Source organism: Tetrao urogallus (genome assembly GCF_951394365.1).
Source record: "Tetrao urogallus genome assembly, chromosome: 17".
NCBI lineage: Eukaryota > Metazoa > Chordata > Aves > Galliformes > Phasianidae > Tetrao > Tetrao urogallus.
This window is the reverse complement of record NC_136830.1, coordinates 4619338-4638938: the sequence shown is the minus strand read 5'-3', so window position 1 is coordinate 4638938 and position 19601 is coordinate 4619338. Positions and strand designations below refer to the sequence as shown.

The following is a 19601-nucleotide window of genomic DNA, read 5'->3' as shown; positions in this document are numbered from 1 at the left end:
ATTTTTTTTTGTTTTTTTGCTTTTACAAGCAGCTGGGCTGTGGAATCACATCAGAGATCTTATGTGCTGTGCTGTACATGGCAAAAACCAGGGGGCTGATCAAAGCAGGGGGTTTTCAAGACCATGTTATCAATTGCTCTGAGCTACCTGAGAGCTGCGATCCTTTGGCCTTGCTTATAGCTCCTGAGTGCCCATCTCCCTCAATTAGTTCTGTGAGAAATTCTTCTCTATTTATGCCTTGAGCTCCCATCACCCACAGTAATGACAGAGAAACCACCGTGCACAGCAGGATGCACGAGCTGGGTGTGGGTTCTCCCAGCTCCATTAGCCAGGCATGGCCCCTGCATTAAAGACCAAGTAATTAGCCTTTGCGTCATTTGTGTGCAAGCCTGGGCTGTTTGGAGTGGTGCACTTTAAGGTTAATTAGCAGTGAGGGCTCTCCTCTACAATAGGCTTGGAATTGGTTTGCTTATTTGCTCTTTTTTGGTCCATCTCGGCAATTCTTTACTTCAGCTGCAAGCAGGAGCTGCCGCGAGCAGGAGAGGGAAGGGAGGTCCTGGCACTGAGTGTGAGACTGCCCTTGTTCACACAGAGGGATCCCTGGGCTCCTCTGGGAACTACACACCATCTCTGAGACCTTGTGATTCTGCAACCATCACACAGCAGCTCAGCTCAGCAGGCTGCGCTGCACAGGTCACATCTCACCGCTCCCAGGGGCTCTGCTGCGAGATGTGGGCTGCACTCACTTTTCCCGGAAGGTCTCCTTCTCCTGCTCGCTCCACATGTTCATCACCTGCCGGTCCTTGTACACCTTCATGGGGTCGTCCATGAGGCCGTTCATGTTGATGAATTTAATGCGCTGCTGGTCAGCATCGTAGAGCATGGGTGGGATGACAGCGAGCTGGCGCATCTGCTTCTCCAGGTTCTGCAGGGAAAGCAGAGAGAACAGTTGGTCAGCAGCACGGGCCCGAGGGAACCCATGGGGACAGATGTTCGAGAGGAAAGGACAGGTGGAGGAACAGGAGAATTGAAAAGCAAGCACTAGGCAGCTTTATTGCTAGGGTAATTGTAAATGAAATGCTGAAAGAGGCTATCGCCATCAGCTAGCAACCAATTAATCTTACATTCTGAAATAAAAGGCTTTAAGATACCGTGTGGAAATGCCTGACTCAAGGAAAATAGCTCCTGCCCACAGTGGGAGAGGAATCAAAGCAACAGAGGCACGGGGAGCAGCAGCCCTCCCACCCAGAGCCATGTGGAGGCCCGGTCCCCTCTAACTGCCAGCATCATGCTGAAAGCTTTCTGGAAGGGGGCAAGGACACTGCCCATGTGGCACCTGGCTGCTCTGAACACCCTGGGGGGTGTTATCCCATCATGGGAGGACAGAGGCACAGCTCAGGGCCAAAACACTGACTCTGATGAATGCAGAAAGCCCTGGCTGAAAGCTGACGTTCTCGGCCATGGCTGGGAGACGGAGGCTCTCCCCTCCCAAGTGAAACCATTCACTGCAGCTCGTCTCCGTGCCAAGAGAGTGGAACCCTTGTGAAACCAGATCCAACTGAAGCCAAGGTCATGGGGATGTTTCAAGATGAATGGAGCACTCCCAGAAGACGTGGGCCAACTGGCTCATGTACAAACCATTCATTCCATAGGATTCCCCAGTGTCAGGCTGCACAGCCCATTCAAAACAAAGTGAAACAGAAAAACCTCTCCACACGCCAGCTAGGGCACCAGCCCTCTTCTCTTCCCGTTCTCTTGGCTTCCTTGGAGCGGAACTAGGGGTGAAGGGCGGGAGGAAGGAGAACCTGGTCTCACCTCTTGCTCTGAGAGCCCATCGATGATCTCCGACACCTCGTGCTCACTGCGTGCAGCCGACATGGAGAGCCCTCCACTGCCCCTCTGTCCTACCCTGCTGGGAAAGGGCAATGGGACACTCAGGAACTGATGCTCCACACTCCATGACACAAAGCACAGCTCTCACTGTCCCTTGCTCGTTACCTGTGCCGGCAGCCACCTCTGCATCACTACAACACAAGGCCATTTCACACCCAACCATACCCTCCCACACTTTCTCATGCTCACTTCATCACACAATGGTGATAGCATGAACGTATCTGTGCTAACAGGGAGCAATCAGTGCCATGCCATCACATCTGGTATGCAAACGCTGCAGGAACATTTAAATAAAAATCACCCGTTGGCATCTATCCCCCCTCCAGCATCACCACACATCACAGCCACACAAATTCAAGCCTTCCTTACTGAGCAGGTGCAAGTTTAAAACATTTGTCAGTTCCATTTCTCCCCTTTTCTTCATGATAAAACAAAGCCTCCAAAGAGGAACATTTCACACATCCAGCTGCTTGCAGGGCACTGGTCAGGGATGGTGGACACAAGACAAGACAGACACTGCTGCGGAGTCTGCTCCCTTCTCTATAGCCCCCCTATAGGAAAGAAGGGGACAGACTCTTCAGCAGAGTTGGTTATGACAGGACAAGGGGAAATGGCTTCAAATCAAAGAGGGGAGATTTAGATTGAGAATAGGGAAGAAGTTTTCACGCTGAGGGCGGTGAGGCACTGCACGGGGTGCCCAAAGAGGTGGTGATGGAGCTGTGGGTGTCCCTGTGCACTGCAGGCAGTGAGACCAGATGCTCTCTGGGGGTCCCTTCCAACTCAAACGGCTCTATGACTCTGCACACAACAGGTGTCTCTGGGCTCAGATGGAAAGGATGGTGAGTTTTCAGCAAGAAGGGTGGGAACTGTCATCCAAAATCCAGGAAGAAAGCTCTCTAACCCCACTGTGGTGTTAGAAAGCAGCATTCCTTCATTCCTCACAATACATACCAGGTGACTTGACAATCAAGCGTGTGCTCTCAGAGTTTAAATTCTACATTTAAGCAGTTAAGACATACATATGCAATACACTAGCATATTCATTTTTTCCCCAAGATCTCATTAACATATTCCAATATCCTTCTGGGCATGTGCAGTAGAAGCCTACGGCAGTCTTAGACTACTTAACTTTCTCCTCATTTTTCCACCATCAGCTTCATCACAGTGACTTTTGGCCAACCTTTAGCTGTTTTTCCCCAGTTTGGCAAATTTCCACCACTTGTTATGCCATAAAGAATAACTTTCTTTCTGAGTGCACTATGACCCCAAACAATACATGTGAAATCCAAGGAAAAAGCCCGAAGTTATCTCTGCACCTGGTGGATGCAAAGATAAAAGCAGTCTATTGTGATTCCAGTGCTTCTGTGAAGTAGGATTGTTGAGAAAAAACAAGGCTGTTCACACATTAAGGCAAAGCTAAACCCAAAAGTTTTAGCACAAGCGCTCATTGATTCCTTTTGGAAACTAATATACTGGCCCTTGAACTAAAACACTGCTCCCTGTTGCGAAAGCAGCCTCTATCAGGATCACAATATGACATCTCCTCTTGGCAGGAAACGATGTGACCTCAGATGTGCTTTAAATATGAGGCAGAAAACAGACGGGGGTGGCAGATAGGAGACAGCTCTGTCAGTGAGACGCTGCTCCTTTCGGTGCCTGCAGCCAGTCCTACAACCTGCAAACATCCCTTCCCTCTGCCCATGCTCCATCAGAGCACGGGTGCGTTTTAAGCCACTGACATGATGAAACCCATCCGCACACCGTGTACGTCTCCACTTGAGCCCAGCAATGAGGAACCAATTAGCGCCGTCCCACTCAGGTGGCCAGGAGGGAGCTGCCCCAGGAATTCAGCAGCAGCAGAGGAGCAGGCAGCCGCATTCCTGACATTTTTCCTCCTCTGATGGAGCTGAGCCGGGCCGCCCAGGGCAGAAAGCAGCCAGGGACTCTGCTGGCTCCTGCGCTCAGTGCAACTGCTGGTTATCCACCTCGAAGGGGAGAGATGGGACTGACGGCCATCCAGGCCCGTTCCTCCCACAGACCAACCCCACACCCATCAACAAACAAAAAAGAAAGGCTGTCCGCTACCGGCTCAGCCCCGTCCTACCGCTTCTCCTCTAACCTCTGCATGCGCTCTTGCAGTTCCCGCTGCTTCCGGATCTCAGGGAATTGCTTCTCATAGTATTCCCGCACTTTGCTCTCCTTGGCACGGCGCCGGGGGTTATTTTCAATGCGCTCCACTTTCTTTTCCCAGGCCTCCATCAGCTGGTCATAGCGCTGGCAGAACTTCTGTTCCTGGAAGGGCAGAGCAAGAGGGAGCTCAGTGCTGTGCCTGGGCAGGGCAGCTCCCCAAAGTCCTTCCTGACGGCTGGCTGTGCCGAGCGTGAGTCACGGCGCTTCCAGAAACGCGGTTTGTTAGGGCACAGACATGCTGCGGGGTCTGGGACCAACCCAAGAGTAAATACTCAGTACAACCCATTGGGTGCCCTTGGGCTTTTCTCTCCCAGCCCAACAGCTCTGGTACAAGGACTGCCGCCCAGCATGGCAGTGCCCTCCCACCGCCCTTCTGCCATCTTCCAACATCCAAAGGACCGGAGGAACTCCTCTCCAGCTACAACCACAGCTTGCTGCTCCGGTAACAGGAGCAGAGCTGTCAGCACACCTCATCAGGTGCACAGGGAGCTCAGACACACCGCAGCCTGCTGTTACCAAAGCCCTGAGTGCAGCCGCCCAGACATTCGCAGGGATTTGCTCCCAGGGATGCTGTGCTCAGGCTCTCCCCCACAGGCTGGAGTTATAGGAAGGAAAAGCTTTCAAATGTGTGCAGAACCCTCCTGCTGCAGGCAGGGACACAATGAGATTCCACGGCCCTGAAGGATTAGCTCTCAGATGCTAATGTGGGGTTTCGTGCTATTACCAACAGCGTTGCTGGGATGCAGCACGTGCTCCGCATGGCCCTATCATTACTGCCATTATCAGAGCTCACAGGATGCTTTCCACGTTAGCATCGCTTCCGAACACTTAAAACAAAACACTGCAGGTGGGTTGGAGCCCTGAAAACATCCGAGGTGCTGCAGTGCAGGGCGAGGAGCAGCGAGGGACAGATCCCACCTACATGGGACCCTCAGTTCTTCAGGGGATGAGGTTGGGGGAAGTAATTAAGCGCTTTCAAAACTGATTAATGCTAAAGCCCTCGTGCTGCTGCACACAGGGATACAGCACAGCTCAGCGACACGAGAGATCCTGCTCAGCCCTCACACGAACACAGCCAGCAAACAGTGGGGATTTTAAGGTTTCACTCTGAGTGAAGCCAATGCCTTCCAGGCCCCAAAGCCGGAACTGAAAGCAGATGGCGCTCTGCAAAACAATCAATGGCAAACCCCGGCTGCTCTGCTCACCCCGCAGTGCTGCTCTGAGGCTGGGCTGGTTTCAGCAGCGGGCAACGCTCTGCTGGTATGTAGCCACTGCAGCAGGACAGTGAGCTCCCAGCTCGGCTCCTTGTGCCACCAGCCCCTCCATCACCCCAGAACTTATGGAAAGCCAAACGGGAGCCGACGCGCGCAGCTAAAAGCAGCAGAGTAGTAACACCGCCGTAGCACTGAAGCAGCTTGCAGGCGGTGCTGAGCCCCAGCCCTCCTGCAGCCCACGCTCCCGCAGCTCTGGGAACAGAGAGGCAGCTTGGTGAGAAGGAGAAGGCAACAGAAGGAGCCAGTCTAACCCCTGTGCAACCCGCACTGTTCTGTTCCCCTGCTTGATGGAGAGAAACACTTCATGGCCAGAACCGCTCCCTCGCTACCCTTCCCTCCCTGCAGCATCACCCCTTTGATGGCAATTAGAAACTGCTGCCAGGCAGGCTGGTGCAGCAGGAGGGATTCCTGCAGGCTCCTCATGGGGCATGGAACCCGTGGGGCTGCCCCAGCCCTGCCCGGGGCACCCCAGCACACAGAGGGCAGGAGCCAGGAAGAAGGGCTGGCACAGAGACAGGCTCTGCTAAAAATAGGGGCTGCTACAAAACAGGCAGAAAAATAGCTAAGTAGACCCATTTTACAAACAGAATCAGCAAATGCATTCACTTTGCAAAATCAGCAACCTTCTGTTGCCTATTCTGTAGAACAGGCAAAATGCTTCCCTAAACTGAAAAATCCCCTTTCAAGGGCACTGAATCAACTGGCTGGCAGAAATTCACCTATTTTGCATGACAGACGACTTTACTGTGAGCCATATTTTAGGACCCGTGCCCTTGCAGCCCAGTTAAACCTTTTCCCCCAGCTCCTCGATATGCACAACAGAGCAGCTCATTCTGAGTTTAGCACAGTAACCAGTCGTTTCCATCAGAAAACAGCTCTTGTTTGGTTCCCTTCTAGCTCCCACAAACCACAGGACGCTGATCTCAGTGCATGCAGCAGGACTGGGGACCTCTGCTTTGTGTCCAGGGGAGATATGGCAAAGGAAATGCAGTGCACCAGGCAAGGCACTGGGCAGATCTCTGCTGGAAAATTTTCTTTTCTCTCTGACATAACGAATTAAGCTGCTTTATACTTTCAGAATAAGGTATAGGGGAATCACTTACCCACTGTTTGCGAGCATGATTTCTCCTCTTAAAGTACAAAATTAACTTCTTCCGCATTGCCTGGTTTCTGTAAAAGAACAAAAGATGAGATCCCATTACGGAGCCAGCTAAAACTCAGCACTTGGCTGCCCTGGAGCACAGAGGGGCTCACAGAGCAGTTTCCACCTTAACCTGGAGCCACAGCAACCCCAGCACCTGGGCTGCGGCAGGGCTCCATCTCCTGACCTCTGTGCCTAACACAGCTGCAAGGGAAGCAGCTGGGAAAGCCCAGCTGTGTGCAGAAGTGTCCTGAGGAGAGAAACCAGCCCCAGAACCACAGCCAGCCCAGCCCTGCCCAGCACTCAGCTGCTTCTTCTTTTGACTTTTTCAAGAAAGCATGAAATAACCTTTCAGAAGAGAAAGCAGCAGGATGCTGGGAAGGCTGCACAGCTCTGTGTGAGCCTGACAGCTGCGGGTGTTCCTGTTACAGCAAGCAAGTTTCTAGGTGAAAGGTAGAGGCCAGGGACGAGGGAGTTTCCTTAAGCCCTTCATCCTGATTAGCGCCTGAGCCACAGCATGCAATTACCAACCAGCTCAGCGGTGTCGTGCAGGCACCTTCTGTGGGATTTAGCAAAAGGGAAGCATTCCCTCACCGCTTCCTCAGATCCGCTGCTTCGCACCCTTGGAAATACACGCTCCTCCCCCACTGACCCCCAGCCCCACGCAGCCCCAAACAGGGCAGTGGGTGCAGCTCCCCTGGCACAGCGGCAGCCCTGGCTTCATGAGGGAACTCGGAATGTCACAGGAAGCATTCAATCTTTACACTGCAATTCTCAGTCCTGGTAACACCGTTCAGACCTGGAAACCTTCTGCTTTCCCCTTAGCTATCAGAGGTACCAATCACACGTGGAGTCTCCGCAGACCGTGCTGCACCTCCATTCCCTTTGACACTGATGCGCAAGCAGACCTTGCTTGCCAGGCGGGGCTGTAGTAAGTGGGCTCGGGTCTCCTCCTGCCATGGAGAACTCCCACTTGTGGCTGAAACAGGCCCTGCACTGCCCAGCTCAAGAGTGGGGATACGCAGCCCCCCAAGCTCTCCCAGTTACCAGCAGTAACTGCAGACCCCACAGGTGCGCTCCCGGGCCCTGCAGGTCACACCGGGATTCATACACAACGAAGTTCCGAGCAGGGGCTTGGAGATCAGACCTTGTCTTTTGATTCCATTTCAGAAATCAAAGGGGCACTGATCAGCACAGGGAGGCGAAGGGAACAAACAAATCAGTGCATGGGGCACATGCAGCTTTTGCTCTTTTTATTTTTGATGGTGTGTTTACAAAGGACCCACTGTTGTTCTGAGCTGCACCGCAAAGATCAGAAGCTGTTTCATTAGATGCATTAACAAATATCACTGCCAAAGGCTTCTCCCTGCTGGATCACACAATGCTGCTCTCTTTCGTCTCTGTCCATGTGGCACATCCACCGAGGAGCCACAGAGCAGCTTGGCAGACTGAAATAACTTCACCACTCAGCTCTGAGCAAACTGCCCATGACAACAGGCACACCGATGCAGGCAGAGCCCAGCACTCCGCCAGCACCCACAGGCAGCCCAACAGCACCCACTGCCCACTCCTGAGCCCGCCTGAGGGCTCTGCACCCAGCTGAGTCTTAGGTCCCTGTGTCCTGTTCTGCCAGTGAGAGCTCTCCATCTCCAGCGCTGTGGGGTGCTGCAGCAGGCAGCTCTCCTTCCATCCCACAGATTGCGTTCCAGGGCTTCGGTTCTGTGCAAGTGAGCTCCAACAGGAGGCTGTGCCCAAAAGACACATTCCCATTGTTTGCTTATTTACCCCAGTTCAGATGGAAACTCTGCTGGAATGATGCTAATGGTGGTAACTTCAGCACAGCTCAGATGGGTGCACTTTGGCTGACACAGTTCAGCTGAAATCCATCAGTGGGAGTGCTCCTGGGGAAGGATTTGGCCCTGGAAGGGGCAGCTTAGCTCAATCAATACCTGTCCACACAGGAGCAACGTGGAGCTTTGGCACAAAACTCATCAGCAGAGGGGAGAGCAAGGGAAGAAAATGAGAAGCTTTTACACAGCTGATGCATTGCCTTGAGTTCTGCATCATGGCTGACCTTGAAAGTGCAAATACAGGCAAAGATTTAATGGCTCTGCAGCTGCAAGTATCAGGAATACCTTGAAAGCCTCCGTGCATTTACCACTGTGAAGGCTGAAGTAATCAAAAAGCAAAAGGATTACAAACAACAACAACCCCCTGCTAAAAACCCTAAATGTTTTCCCCCACTATCTTGATGGGGTTTTTTTGCATAAGGTCCTTTCAAAGATTAATAAAATCCTGGTAAATATAAATAGGCTTCACAGTTTATCTTGCTACACGTGCTGCTGTTACTTAGAAACCATTTGCAGCGAGGTTAACTCGGGCCACTTGTCTCAGAAGCGCACGCTGTGCTCCCTGGGCACATCAAGCAGCAACATGGAATTCTTGCAGCACCAGGAAGGCAGGGCTGCCTGCTGCTGTCCTGCACAGGCACACAGAGCAGAGCAGCAGGACGGAACGCTCACACTGTGAAGTGCCAGCTGTCCTCCAGCAGCCCATCCGGAGCTGATCCAGCTGCCTGCATCCTTCATCTCCCCACCTGGGCACACAGTGAAGCGTCCCATCTGAAGACCTGGCTGGCTCAGAGAAGCCAAGTGGCCTGCAGGCAGAAGAGGGAGGCTCCTTACATAAAGCAACAGTGACTCTCGGGGGCAGCTTCAAGTACTGCTGTGCTGCAGGAGATGCTCACGTCACACACGGGTCGGGCTGTAGCATCAGGTCCTGGTTATTGGCGGTGCCACACACGGGATGAGCAGAGCTGGGATGGATGGATACGTGGCTGCTGGAAGCTGGGGGTGACGGGGGATTCTTTATCCTGCAGCCCGTTTCGTTGGGCACGCAGGGTGGCAGCAGCTCTTGGGAGGCACATCGCCCACTTTGGGTCTGGGTGGATGAGCACAGCCGGTCTCCAGCACCCTGACCTGGAACAGGGTGAGCCCAATCTCCTGGGGTACCAAAGGGGTTCCTGGGTCAGCCTCCCCAGCGCCGCCCCACGAGCAGCAGCAGGCAGAAGCAAGCAGAGGCTCAACAAGTCAAACAAGCCAGAGGCCCAGGCGTCACCTGCCAACAGGAAGCAGGATCCAAGTATCTGTAATTCGGGGTGTGACTGCGAGGACTGCACGTCCTCACATACCTCATCCTCCCCCCACTGACCTTGCTCATAGGTCACACACCTGAGCACTGCTCTCAGCACCCAAGCAAAACCATCTCCCACCCAGAGCAAAGCAAAGGGCCGCCACTGCTTCCACCTTAATCGCCTCGGCGCAAGGCTGCCGCTGGTTTTTGGCTTTCACGATGCAGGCAGCCAAGGAGAGAAGCTGTAACTTTGACTTTCGAGATACTTGGCTGGGCTCCACATGAATTGCTTGGCTGTGGTCCTCCTGCAGTAAGGACGCACGCATGCGTGCCGGTGCGGTGCGTACGTAGGTGCGGGCGCTGCCAGGGGCTGGGATAAGGCTCCCGAGGACACAAAGGCTGATGCACTGCGGCACACCTGGCCCTGATCGCCTGCAGAGACCTTGGGCCGGCGCAGGATGAGATGAAAGGAAGTTTGCTGTTTGATCACAACTAATCACGGGTATTCAACTACACGGGAACGTCTTTCATCGAACAGCCAGAGCAAACAAAGCAGGGACCAAGCCTGCAGAGAGCTGTGGGGAGGAGGCCACCAGCAGCTGGCAAAGCCATTGTAGGGCGAGATTTATCGCGTAGGAAAGGAACGGGAACGGAGGAGCCTCCTGGCAGCTGGAACCAAACAGTGCTGCCAGCGGGGCTGCGAGCACAGCATGCCCATCCACCTGCCACCAAGGTGCTCCCCGCCCCCCCGCAGCAGTTACAGCCGCAACCAGGCTTCATAGCATAGGTTGGGCATTGGTTCCCATCCTCTTCAGCACCTATAAGCTCAGGAGCACTGCAAGACAAATGCTCACGGCCCCTGCGTCCCCTGGGAGCTGCGCTGATGCTGTGAGCCCAAGCTCCTCACCACAGTCCCAGCAAAACCAGCCTGTGGTCTTGGTTAGAGAAATGAGCAGAAGATTGCAGTGTGTCTCCATCGTTTAGAAATTCATCACAAGGCATTACTTCTGCCCTAGCGTGTGCAAATAGAGAATAAAAGAGATGAGGAACCTTGAATGGGATGAGCAGGGAGCTGCTAGGTGAATTTCTAATGAGGAAAATGTCTACAAGCTGTAATAAAAAGACCTGAAAGAGAATGCATTAGTAATGACAGGGTTTGGAGGAGCATTTGTGCGACATGTCAGGCTTCTACTATGAATTCAGAGGCAATCCAGTGCTACTAAACCCCCTAAACAGTCAGTAATGAAAAGATGACTTAAATTTGCCGAAGTGACAAGTGATTTGGAAAGCTGTAGTTAGCAGCAGATTTTCAGAAGAAAGCTGCTCTGCTCTTTTTGGGAAAACGGGGAGAGGCAATTCAAAACAAAAATGGGTTCAGAAACCCCTAAACCTCTCTGAAAACCCAAAGATTTAGGCTCTGCATAAGCAGGCTTTCCCTCCCCAGAAAAGCGTGCTTTTTCAAGGTTGAGAAGCTCCTATGTTGCTTTCAAACCCAAATCTCACAGACCAATTTCAACATGACTGCTTTATGATGGGGAGGAGAGCCCTCTGGGGCTGTTTTTCACGGCTGACCGGTCAGGAATCTGCTGCAGCCAAATGAAGGCCCCCTCTGAGAATCCCTCCCCAGGTAGGCAGCAGGTAATGGATGCTGCTCTGTGAGCAGCACCGTGTCTCTCTGCAAAGTGTTTGAGCAGTGATGGTCAATGCCTTTGGTGGCAGGAGAACACGCAGGATCCCTGCTGAGGTGGGGAGCACAACTCTCACCTGGCACAGCACCTCAGAGACCGAACAGGTTCTGCTAGGGCAGGATTTGGTGTCCTCTGTGTTGCTGCATGTCAAACAATCACAGGATGGCGTAGGTTGGAAGGGACCTTAAAGATCACCCAGCCGCACCGCCTGCTGGCTGCCACCCATCCCCATCACTATAAGCTCCCTAAGTGCCGCCTGGTGCCGATGGAGCAGCAGAGCCCTGCCCAGCAGCACACACAGGACACCAGCCCGGCCCAGGGAGGTCAGCTCCTTGCCGCAACCCGCCTGGCTGTGCCTTCCATCCCACAGCAGCTGCACCATACAACATTAACCACGTCTGCCTGGAGCCCGCGCTCCTGGGTGAACCGAGGGGACCCGAGCAGCCGGGCAGCAGAGCACAGCGAGGCCGTTAAATGGGACTTAAAAGCCTTTGGAAACTACAGACACTGGAATGAACTGGGGCATGAAATTAATTCTAAGTGTACTGAATAGGAGACAAGCCATAAAGCTCCATGAAAATAAGAGAGGGAACATTTTTGGAAGAGCAGGAAATCTTTCCGTAAGTCCCCAGTCAGCTCCATCAGCACAAGTGACTCATTCCAGCTGAAGGCAAAGCAAACAAGCAGGAGGGATTAAAGCAGTGTTGCAACGCGGAGTGTCACTGCAGAGAAATCGAGGAATCCTGGCGCTGTGATATTCAAATGCCCTCCCACTGACGTGCAAACTGAGAAAAAAAAATCCTACACAGGAGAAGTTGGGGAAAAATAAAAAGAAAAAAGGCGTCTGTGAACAGAATAAGCCCAACTGCCCTTCTGTGCCCAGGTACAAGGCTCATACCCAGCACGGACACGAGGCAGAACAGGATGCTCTGTAGCTACGCATCCCGGCAGGTGGCACAGTGGACCCGGGACCCCTGGGATGGGCTCTCGGGCAGAAGCAGCAGCATCTGGAGCCCAGAGAGCTGCAGGGCCTTTCCCTGACCTACATCAGTAAATGCACCCAGCTGGCATCGATAATGAGCTGAGCACAGCTAATTGCAGGGCTTCTGCTAGGAGGAGATGGCGGCTTTTCACTAAAATGTGTTTTCCTTCCCATACTTTGCAGCATTAATCAGCAGAAGTACCTGCTGCCTCCCCTTGGGTTACCGCTGGGGGCTCAGGGCAGCCCCACTCCTTGAGGCTCCTTCCCAGTGACCACCTTCCATGCAGGAAATAAAGCTGAACTGATTCAAATTGCAGGAAAACGTGACCGCAAAACTACAAATATCAGCAGGGGAAGAGGGAACAGGTGAAGTACCAGGAGCTCCTTTAACTCGTTCTCTCAAGGACAAAGCTCCCATCTGCTCGGAACGCCCCCCAGGCCCAGCCCACCAGCAGCACACAGAGGGGCACAGGGGACCCCTCAGCCCCTGCACACAGCCCTGGCAGCACACAGAACAGCAGGAGCCTGTTAACTCTTCCCCTCTAATTTCCTCAGCATCAATTAACAGACCAAAGATTATTAACTTTGGTTAATAGATTCTTAAAGATGATTATCAGTAGCTGACTGAGCCCATATCAAAACAGACTAGAGCCACCACTGTCTCCCTCCGGCCAGACAGGAGTTCCAGACCAGGTCTGACTATTCCCTTTTCCAACAGCGATCACAATTACCACTGTTCTCACTGCCTATTTTATTTCTCCTCCATTCAGGAAGTCACTGTGGTTATTAAATGCAAGTTGATGATTAAATCATGGATCGAGGTGATAAGCCATAAATTAGATGATTAATGAGACTCATAAGTATCTCTGAAACAACCAATTGCTGCCAGACATTCAAGAGGTGCTTCGCAAAAATCAAATGGTAATTGCAACTTTCCACTTCCCTCCTGCTCCCTGCATGCAAACACACACACACACACAGGCGATCGATTTCATATGTGTGAAACACACCCAGCAAAGCCCCACACAGCCCTGGATGCTGGCAGCCCCCAGGGAAGCAGAGCAGCCCTGCAGCACCACACAGAGCTGCACTCCCTGCAGCTCCAATGGAGAATCACGGTAGGAAATGGGAACCAGGAGCAAGCGAGCATCCCCTGCCGCAGCCTAACGCACAACCTGACATTTCAAATAGCCTTTATTGCCACGTACTTACATTTTAATGTTTTCATGGTATTGCCTCGTGTCTGAAGGCTGGTTGTATAACGGCTGAAATAAATAAGAAAAATGAAGGCATAAATGGGTACGGTCTGACATTTAGAAACTTCAACCTGTCAGCAGCGCCGCCGCGGGCTCCCATCCCCTCCAGCAATGCTCCCGCAGCAGCACCCAGCCCCGTCCCCGCGTCCCCACACGTACTGCAGGGCTGGCTGCCGGCGCCGTGCAGCCCGGGGGAGGCAGGCACTGAGCTGCTCACAGCGATTCCTTCGCTACGCAGTGCCCACAAACGCAGCTCAGTACGTGGTTGTTATGCGCTCCTTGCAAAGGCAGCGCGCTTTGGAACATACGACACGGGGGAGGCGAGGGGAGAGGGGGGCTCGGGGAGAGGGAAGAGGCAGCCTGCGCGCTGCAAATTGTTATGGCTACGCTACGAAAGCTGCCGCAGCTCTGCGAGGCGCTGAGCGCAGGGCGAGCCTTCGCCCCGGCGGTGCCCAGCAGTGCAAAGCGAGCTGCCCCTGGGCACGGGGACCCGACGGGCTGGGGCACGGCAGGGTTTGTACGCTAGCTGGTGCCCATCCCGGCTGAAGATCAAGAGAAGGTAAGCTGGGAACGCTCACAGCATCCAGTAGGCAGCCCTGACCAGCGGCTGCCTCTTGGGAAAGGATTGCAGGAATTGGAAATGCTGGTAAATAAAAGTGCCTTCCTTCCCTCTGCGCTCACAAAAACCAAAGCAAACAAGCCGGCACGTGATGAGGCACAAGTGTCTTCCTCTCAGAGCAGGGGGCGGGAGGAACATTTTGTGCCTAGGTTAGAAGCTTCTCATTGTCACGGATGCCCTGCTGCTGCTCAGCTCAACAAGGGCTGCTGATTCATTTCCACCATCACTTATCTGTGATAGAAGCGGCCACTTACTTGGTTAGCAAACCTAAGTGCTAACAGACAAGTGCTGCAAGCATTGCTGACAGAGAAAAGCCCGAGCGTTCCCAACTACAAAACTCAGGGACCAAACACAAAACCACAACAACAGAGCATCTAGAGGGGACTCCGCAGAGAGCCCTGTCACTCAGCTCAGCCCAGGAGGGCTGCTCACCTACCCCACAGCCAAACACTAACATTTCCTTCTCACCAGGGCAGGGCCTGAGAACCACTGCCCTTCCTCAGAGCCATCTGCAGCCTGCACAGAACAGCAACTCACTGAGTAAACCTGACTGGTCAGATGGCCAGGGATGTGCTGGCAGCATTCACAGCATCTCTCCTCATAAGGGACGTGTAATGCATTTCTCTGGGGGATGACACTTAAGAAAAACAAAACTGCAACGCGAGCTATTACTGGAAAAATCTTGGATTTACTGAAAGGTCTTTAAAAATTAAACACAACAAAAGCCATCAACTGCTTTCTGGTCACTGCAATGCTCAGAGCACAGATCTCCATGAAATTTCTCCCTGGGGAACGCAGGGGTCAGTTTAATGGGCCCCAAGTACGTTGCAGGGATAACCCAGGGAACAGCAAACTTCTCTTTGCAGCAGAACAAGAGAACTCCTGCCAAAGGCACAGCTGGGCTTTAACACAAGGCAAAGGACACACACATCAGAGCTGCCCCCAGGCAGGTCAGAGAGACAGCGGTAACAGGCTGAGGGACCGGGGTACAAATCCACAGCCAGATCGTGTGAGATCAAAGCTGCAAGAAGCTGGGAACAGAGGAGGAGCTGCTTCCTTGAGACGCTCAGCTCCCAGAGCGTGGTGCTGGTGAGCACAGAGGCTGCTGAGAAGACTGAAGCCAGGAGTCTGAGCTTCCTACCAGAGCTGGGCCATCACCCAGCAGTTTCCAGCTTGAGGGGAAACCCACGACACAGACCCAAACTGCTGGGTAAGCCCCCACTCGAACTACAGCAGATCCCTGTCAAAACTTCTTCCATCCGACGCTGCAGGCAGCCTCCACGAGCAAGCAGGTGTGCTGGAAGATTTCCTTCTCCACCACACAAGGCTGGCTCTGCAGCAATAGCACCCGAAGGCAAAGCTTCCACAAATCAAAATAAAAGTGTAGGGGAAAAGAAAGGCAACACAACGTGTTTTAGGTGAGGAAGCATCAATGCATTGTTTGACCCCAGTGACTCAAAGGAGTATAATGTGCCCTACCTCCCTGGGCAAGGAAGTGGCTGCAGCTTGCTGACCACTAATTCCTCTGTGACCTCTCCCTTCCGCCCTCGGGGAGGACGGTGATTAGTGCCACCTCCACAAGACCAGTCCTAATTACAGCTGATGAGCACAGTTGTGCTGTGTGCTCACCCGGCAGCCAGGGCTCCCTCTGCTGCACCCCACGGCCAATGCAAGAGGTGCTGCCAGACCCAAATACGGCCCGCTCTGACCTTTCCAGCTGCTTCCCTCCTGCAGCATTACTCCCGATGCCTATTTTTCCAGCACCTTTCTTCAGTTCACAGCCCCTCAGGTGCTAAATTCAGCCACCCTCCAGCATCCAGCTGCTTAACTTACAGCTGTAATTTGCTGAATGAGGGAGCAGCCCCACAACGACAATTTAGTAAGTGTGTTTTTCTCAACTTCTCTGTACACAGAATCACAGAAATAGGATCCATGCAGATCCTGATACCTGCAGACTATGGTTGGTGCGTGCTCCCCGAGCCCCTTCCCCAGCACCTCCTGCATTTGCCTCAGACACAGCATCCCACTGCAGGCTGTGCAGGAGCATCACTCTGCCCTACTGCAGCACAAGAGCAGAGGTTAGGAGCAAAGGGTTAATGCTCTCCGGACAGGCTGTGTGTGCTCAGTGCTCAGCTCAGCCACTTTGCTTCCTGTCCTGGCCCACAGCGTTTCCTCCTCGTGGCTCAGCCCCACACCTCCCGGGGATCTCCACAATGCCCACGGCCATGGGGAACACTCACCAGCTCCACCTGCGGACCCAGCCCTTCCAGGATGCGGTGGGCAGCTTCTGCCTTCTTCTGCACAGAGGAAAGGGAAGAGGAAGAAAGAAAAGAGGTTATTTCTACCACTGACTACAGCGGCACTACTACCCAGCACCCAAACCCCTTCCCAACCAAACCCACCCGCACCTGAAAGAGGACAGCAGGAAAGCCTTGCGGGCAGCAAGGTATCACACATCCAACGCACAGCTCCTGAGCTCCTCCAGGCACTGCAGAGAGTCACCCCAACTGCAAAACCCTCAGGAGCAGCAGAAGCCTCTGTCCTCTCCCAGCCCAGCCCTGGAGTTGCAGCACCGTGCAGGTTACCTTGACACAGCCTCAGCATGAGCAAGTCAGCATGCACACAGAGATGCCCTTTCTAGGATCCATCAATCGGTGAGCATTTGATCATTAGGTTGGAGCTGCCCTAGGCTCCTCATCTCCACCACTCCCCCCCTCACAGCCCTGCTCTGCCCCTTCCATGCCCCCCATCCCTCACACGGGTTAGAGAAAACAGCAACCCACGGGGGGCTGCGCGGCGCTTCCTAATCAAACAGGCCTGAAAAGAGACGTGGGTTCACTGCAGCAGAACATTAAATAAAAGGTGACGTTCTCAGTAAACAGCACTTCCCTGCAAAGCCGGGCTTTTCAATTGCTGTTACTAACAGTCCAATGAATCCACATCGCTTTGGGACCGACGCAGTACAGCCGGATACCTGGCAGCGAGGGGCCACGGAGATGGATTTTCAAAGGCATTTGTTCCATCACATAGGTCCTTTTTCACATGGGGTAGGGAGAGAGGAAATCCAGGCTGCCTCCAAGAGGCTGCAGGAGCAGTGTGGGCAGCTGAGCTTCACAGGATTCACCCGTGCGGAGGGGAGAGGATAAAAAAAACCAACCTTTTTTGAAGCGCATTCAGAGCTTTAACCCAGTAAGCACTACAGCTCTGCAGGATCTGAGAGCTGGGATTTCAGCTGGCAGGAGATGCAGCCGGGCTCCTGGCAGGAGCTGCAGCAAGCAGGGGAGGGGCTGTCACTCATGCTGCTTTCTGGCATATCAGCCCCAGCTCACGGCCGCTGCGTTGTGCCAGGAGGTGCCCGCCAACCCCGCACAGTGTGAGCTCCTCGCTGGGGCTTCGCACACCCACACAGTCTGAGCTGTGAGCGTGCACTTTTGCAAACCTGGCCAGGGGACCAGAGGGATGAGTCACTGTGCCCACAGCCAACTGCAGGTCCCCAGTGGCTGCAGAACCCAGGTGGTGCTGAGATGAGCTGCCAGCTCCTCCCTTACTGCACACCCGGCAGGACGCAGTGCTTTCTGCAATTCAGAAGTGACTTCAAGGATGCTACAAGAGATGTAACCACGAGTTTGGCACGTTCCCCATGCAGCACAGCAGCACCCTTACCAATGCTCTACACCCTGCTGCGGGGTTCCTACGCAGCTCACGGAGACTCCTGGATGTCACTTGTGCCGCGAGCAGCCGTTGGGGCCACGCACACACACGGCAGCAGACCAGAAGCACGGCTCAGCCCCACTGCTGCTGACCTCCCAGCGGCGAGCAGCTTTGGGCTGCACTCCGGAGCAGCCTGCCCAGGGCGCGCTGTGCAGCGCAGAGCCCCGCAGCCCGGGCTGCAACGAGGTGCAGCCACCCAGCGGCCTCACCGCGTGCATGCAGCCCTGTGCCGGCTGCTGGGCCGTGCGCCTGGTGGCAGAAAGCAGGGAGAACATGGGGCATCCCCAAACAAAACCCGGAGCCGGGCTGTGAAAATGAGTGATGAGCATCGGAAAACATATGGCTCAGGGGCTGGCTTTCCCTGCAGCCCTGGATTTACAGCCGTTGCATTTTCCACGGGGTAATAAACTACCTCAAACTCCCTTGAGCACACAGGGCACAAACAGGTCTCAGCTCCTACAGGTTCCAGCTCTGCTGTCAGCAAGGGAGCTCCAAGCAGTGAGGGGGTTCATGTATAGCTCCAGCTCTGACCCTGAATTCTCCTCTTGGGGCATCAAATTAGGCAGACTTGTGCACGGGCCTCAACACTCACGTGTGCCTCAGCTATTCAGTGAACTGCTCTGTTTGACTTCACGTGAAGAAATTAAGGGAAATAAAAAGTTTCAGTGCTGTCAAACCCAGCTTAGTTAAGAAACCCAAAGAGCCCGTCCAAAGCTCCCCAGAAGGCACTGCAGAACACTGAATGTTTCCACTGCAGAACTTCAGACTTCATCAGCAGGAAGAAGCAAAGTCTTCCCTGGGAGCTGCAAGACTGAAATATTCATAGCTCCACAGAATCATTAAGGTCAGAAAAGACCACTAAGATCACCGAGTCCAACCATCAACCCAATCATCCTGACACAGGGTGCTCGCAGCCAGTGCTCAACATTTTGGTCTCTGAGAACAATAAAACCTGCTGACCTCAGAGCACCTGCACAGAGCACCAGGAAGCTTCATATTGTTACAATTGGGCTAAAATTTGGTGCAGGGAAGGATGAGGGCATTAGAACTGCAGCCACGAGTTGATGACTCCGGAGGTCTGTGTGTGCAACATGATTAACTCCAAGAAAAACCTGCACATACTCAGCTGCTATGTTTGCCACGTTTAGACAATTTAATGAGACAAGCCAGAGGCAAAACACCAAAGGCAGAACATGTGGCGAATCAAGAAGAATGACATAATTTGTCTTGCATTAACTGACTGTAAGTACACATCTCCAGAACGAAAGATCGGGAGGGAAAGCTATTCTGAGCACGGGCGTCTCTGTATGCTCACAAAGAAACGCCTCTGCCACGAAGGCTGCCCAATTAGCATTTGACACACACGCTAATCACCGATGCTCCTCGCTGCCTTTACCAGATCACAGGAGAACCACGCAGAGCTGAGCGGCAGGTGTCACCTGCAGGAGGGAACCCCGTGCCCGAGGACACACAGATGGAGAACACACTGCCCCGTGGGCAGGCTCGGGGCGCTCAGCCCAACCTGACAGCAGGCAGCGCCAGCACAGCTCCTCGTGCACTGTGAGCCCTGCCGGACCCTTCCCCGCAGGCATGGCCAGCATGGCTCAGCTCTGCTGCTGTGCCGTGAGGAGCACGCTTAGTGGGTGACCCGCAGAAGGGTACTGCAGGGTTCACCCTACAGCAGCTGAACAACGTGGCCGGCCAGCTGTGCCTGC

The 19601-nt window shown here is 53.7% G+C and overlaps 1 protein-coding gene across 1 annotated transcript in view; it reads right to left on the bottom strand.

The window, feature by feature from the left end:
* The window catches only part of NCOR2 (nuclear receptor corepressor 2), a gene marked incomplete at both ends in the record, with an annotated part of 116611 nt that overhangs the window by 57693 nt on the left and 39317 nt on the right, over positions 1–19601 (bottom strand). The window contains 6 exons of the mRNA XM_079543796.1: positions 747–925; positions 1816–1912; positions 3998–4185; positions 6461–6527; positions 13513–13565; positions 16416–16472. Of these exons, the coding sequence (XP_079399922.1) occupies positions 747–925; positions 1816–1912; positions 3998–4185; positions 6461–6527; positions 13513–13565; positions 16416–16472 (641 nt within the window). The remainder of the gene's footprint in view (positions 1–746; positions 926–1815; positions 1913–3997; positions 4186–6460; positions 6528–13512; positions 13566–16415; positions 16473–19601) is intronic.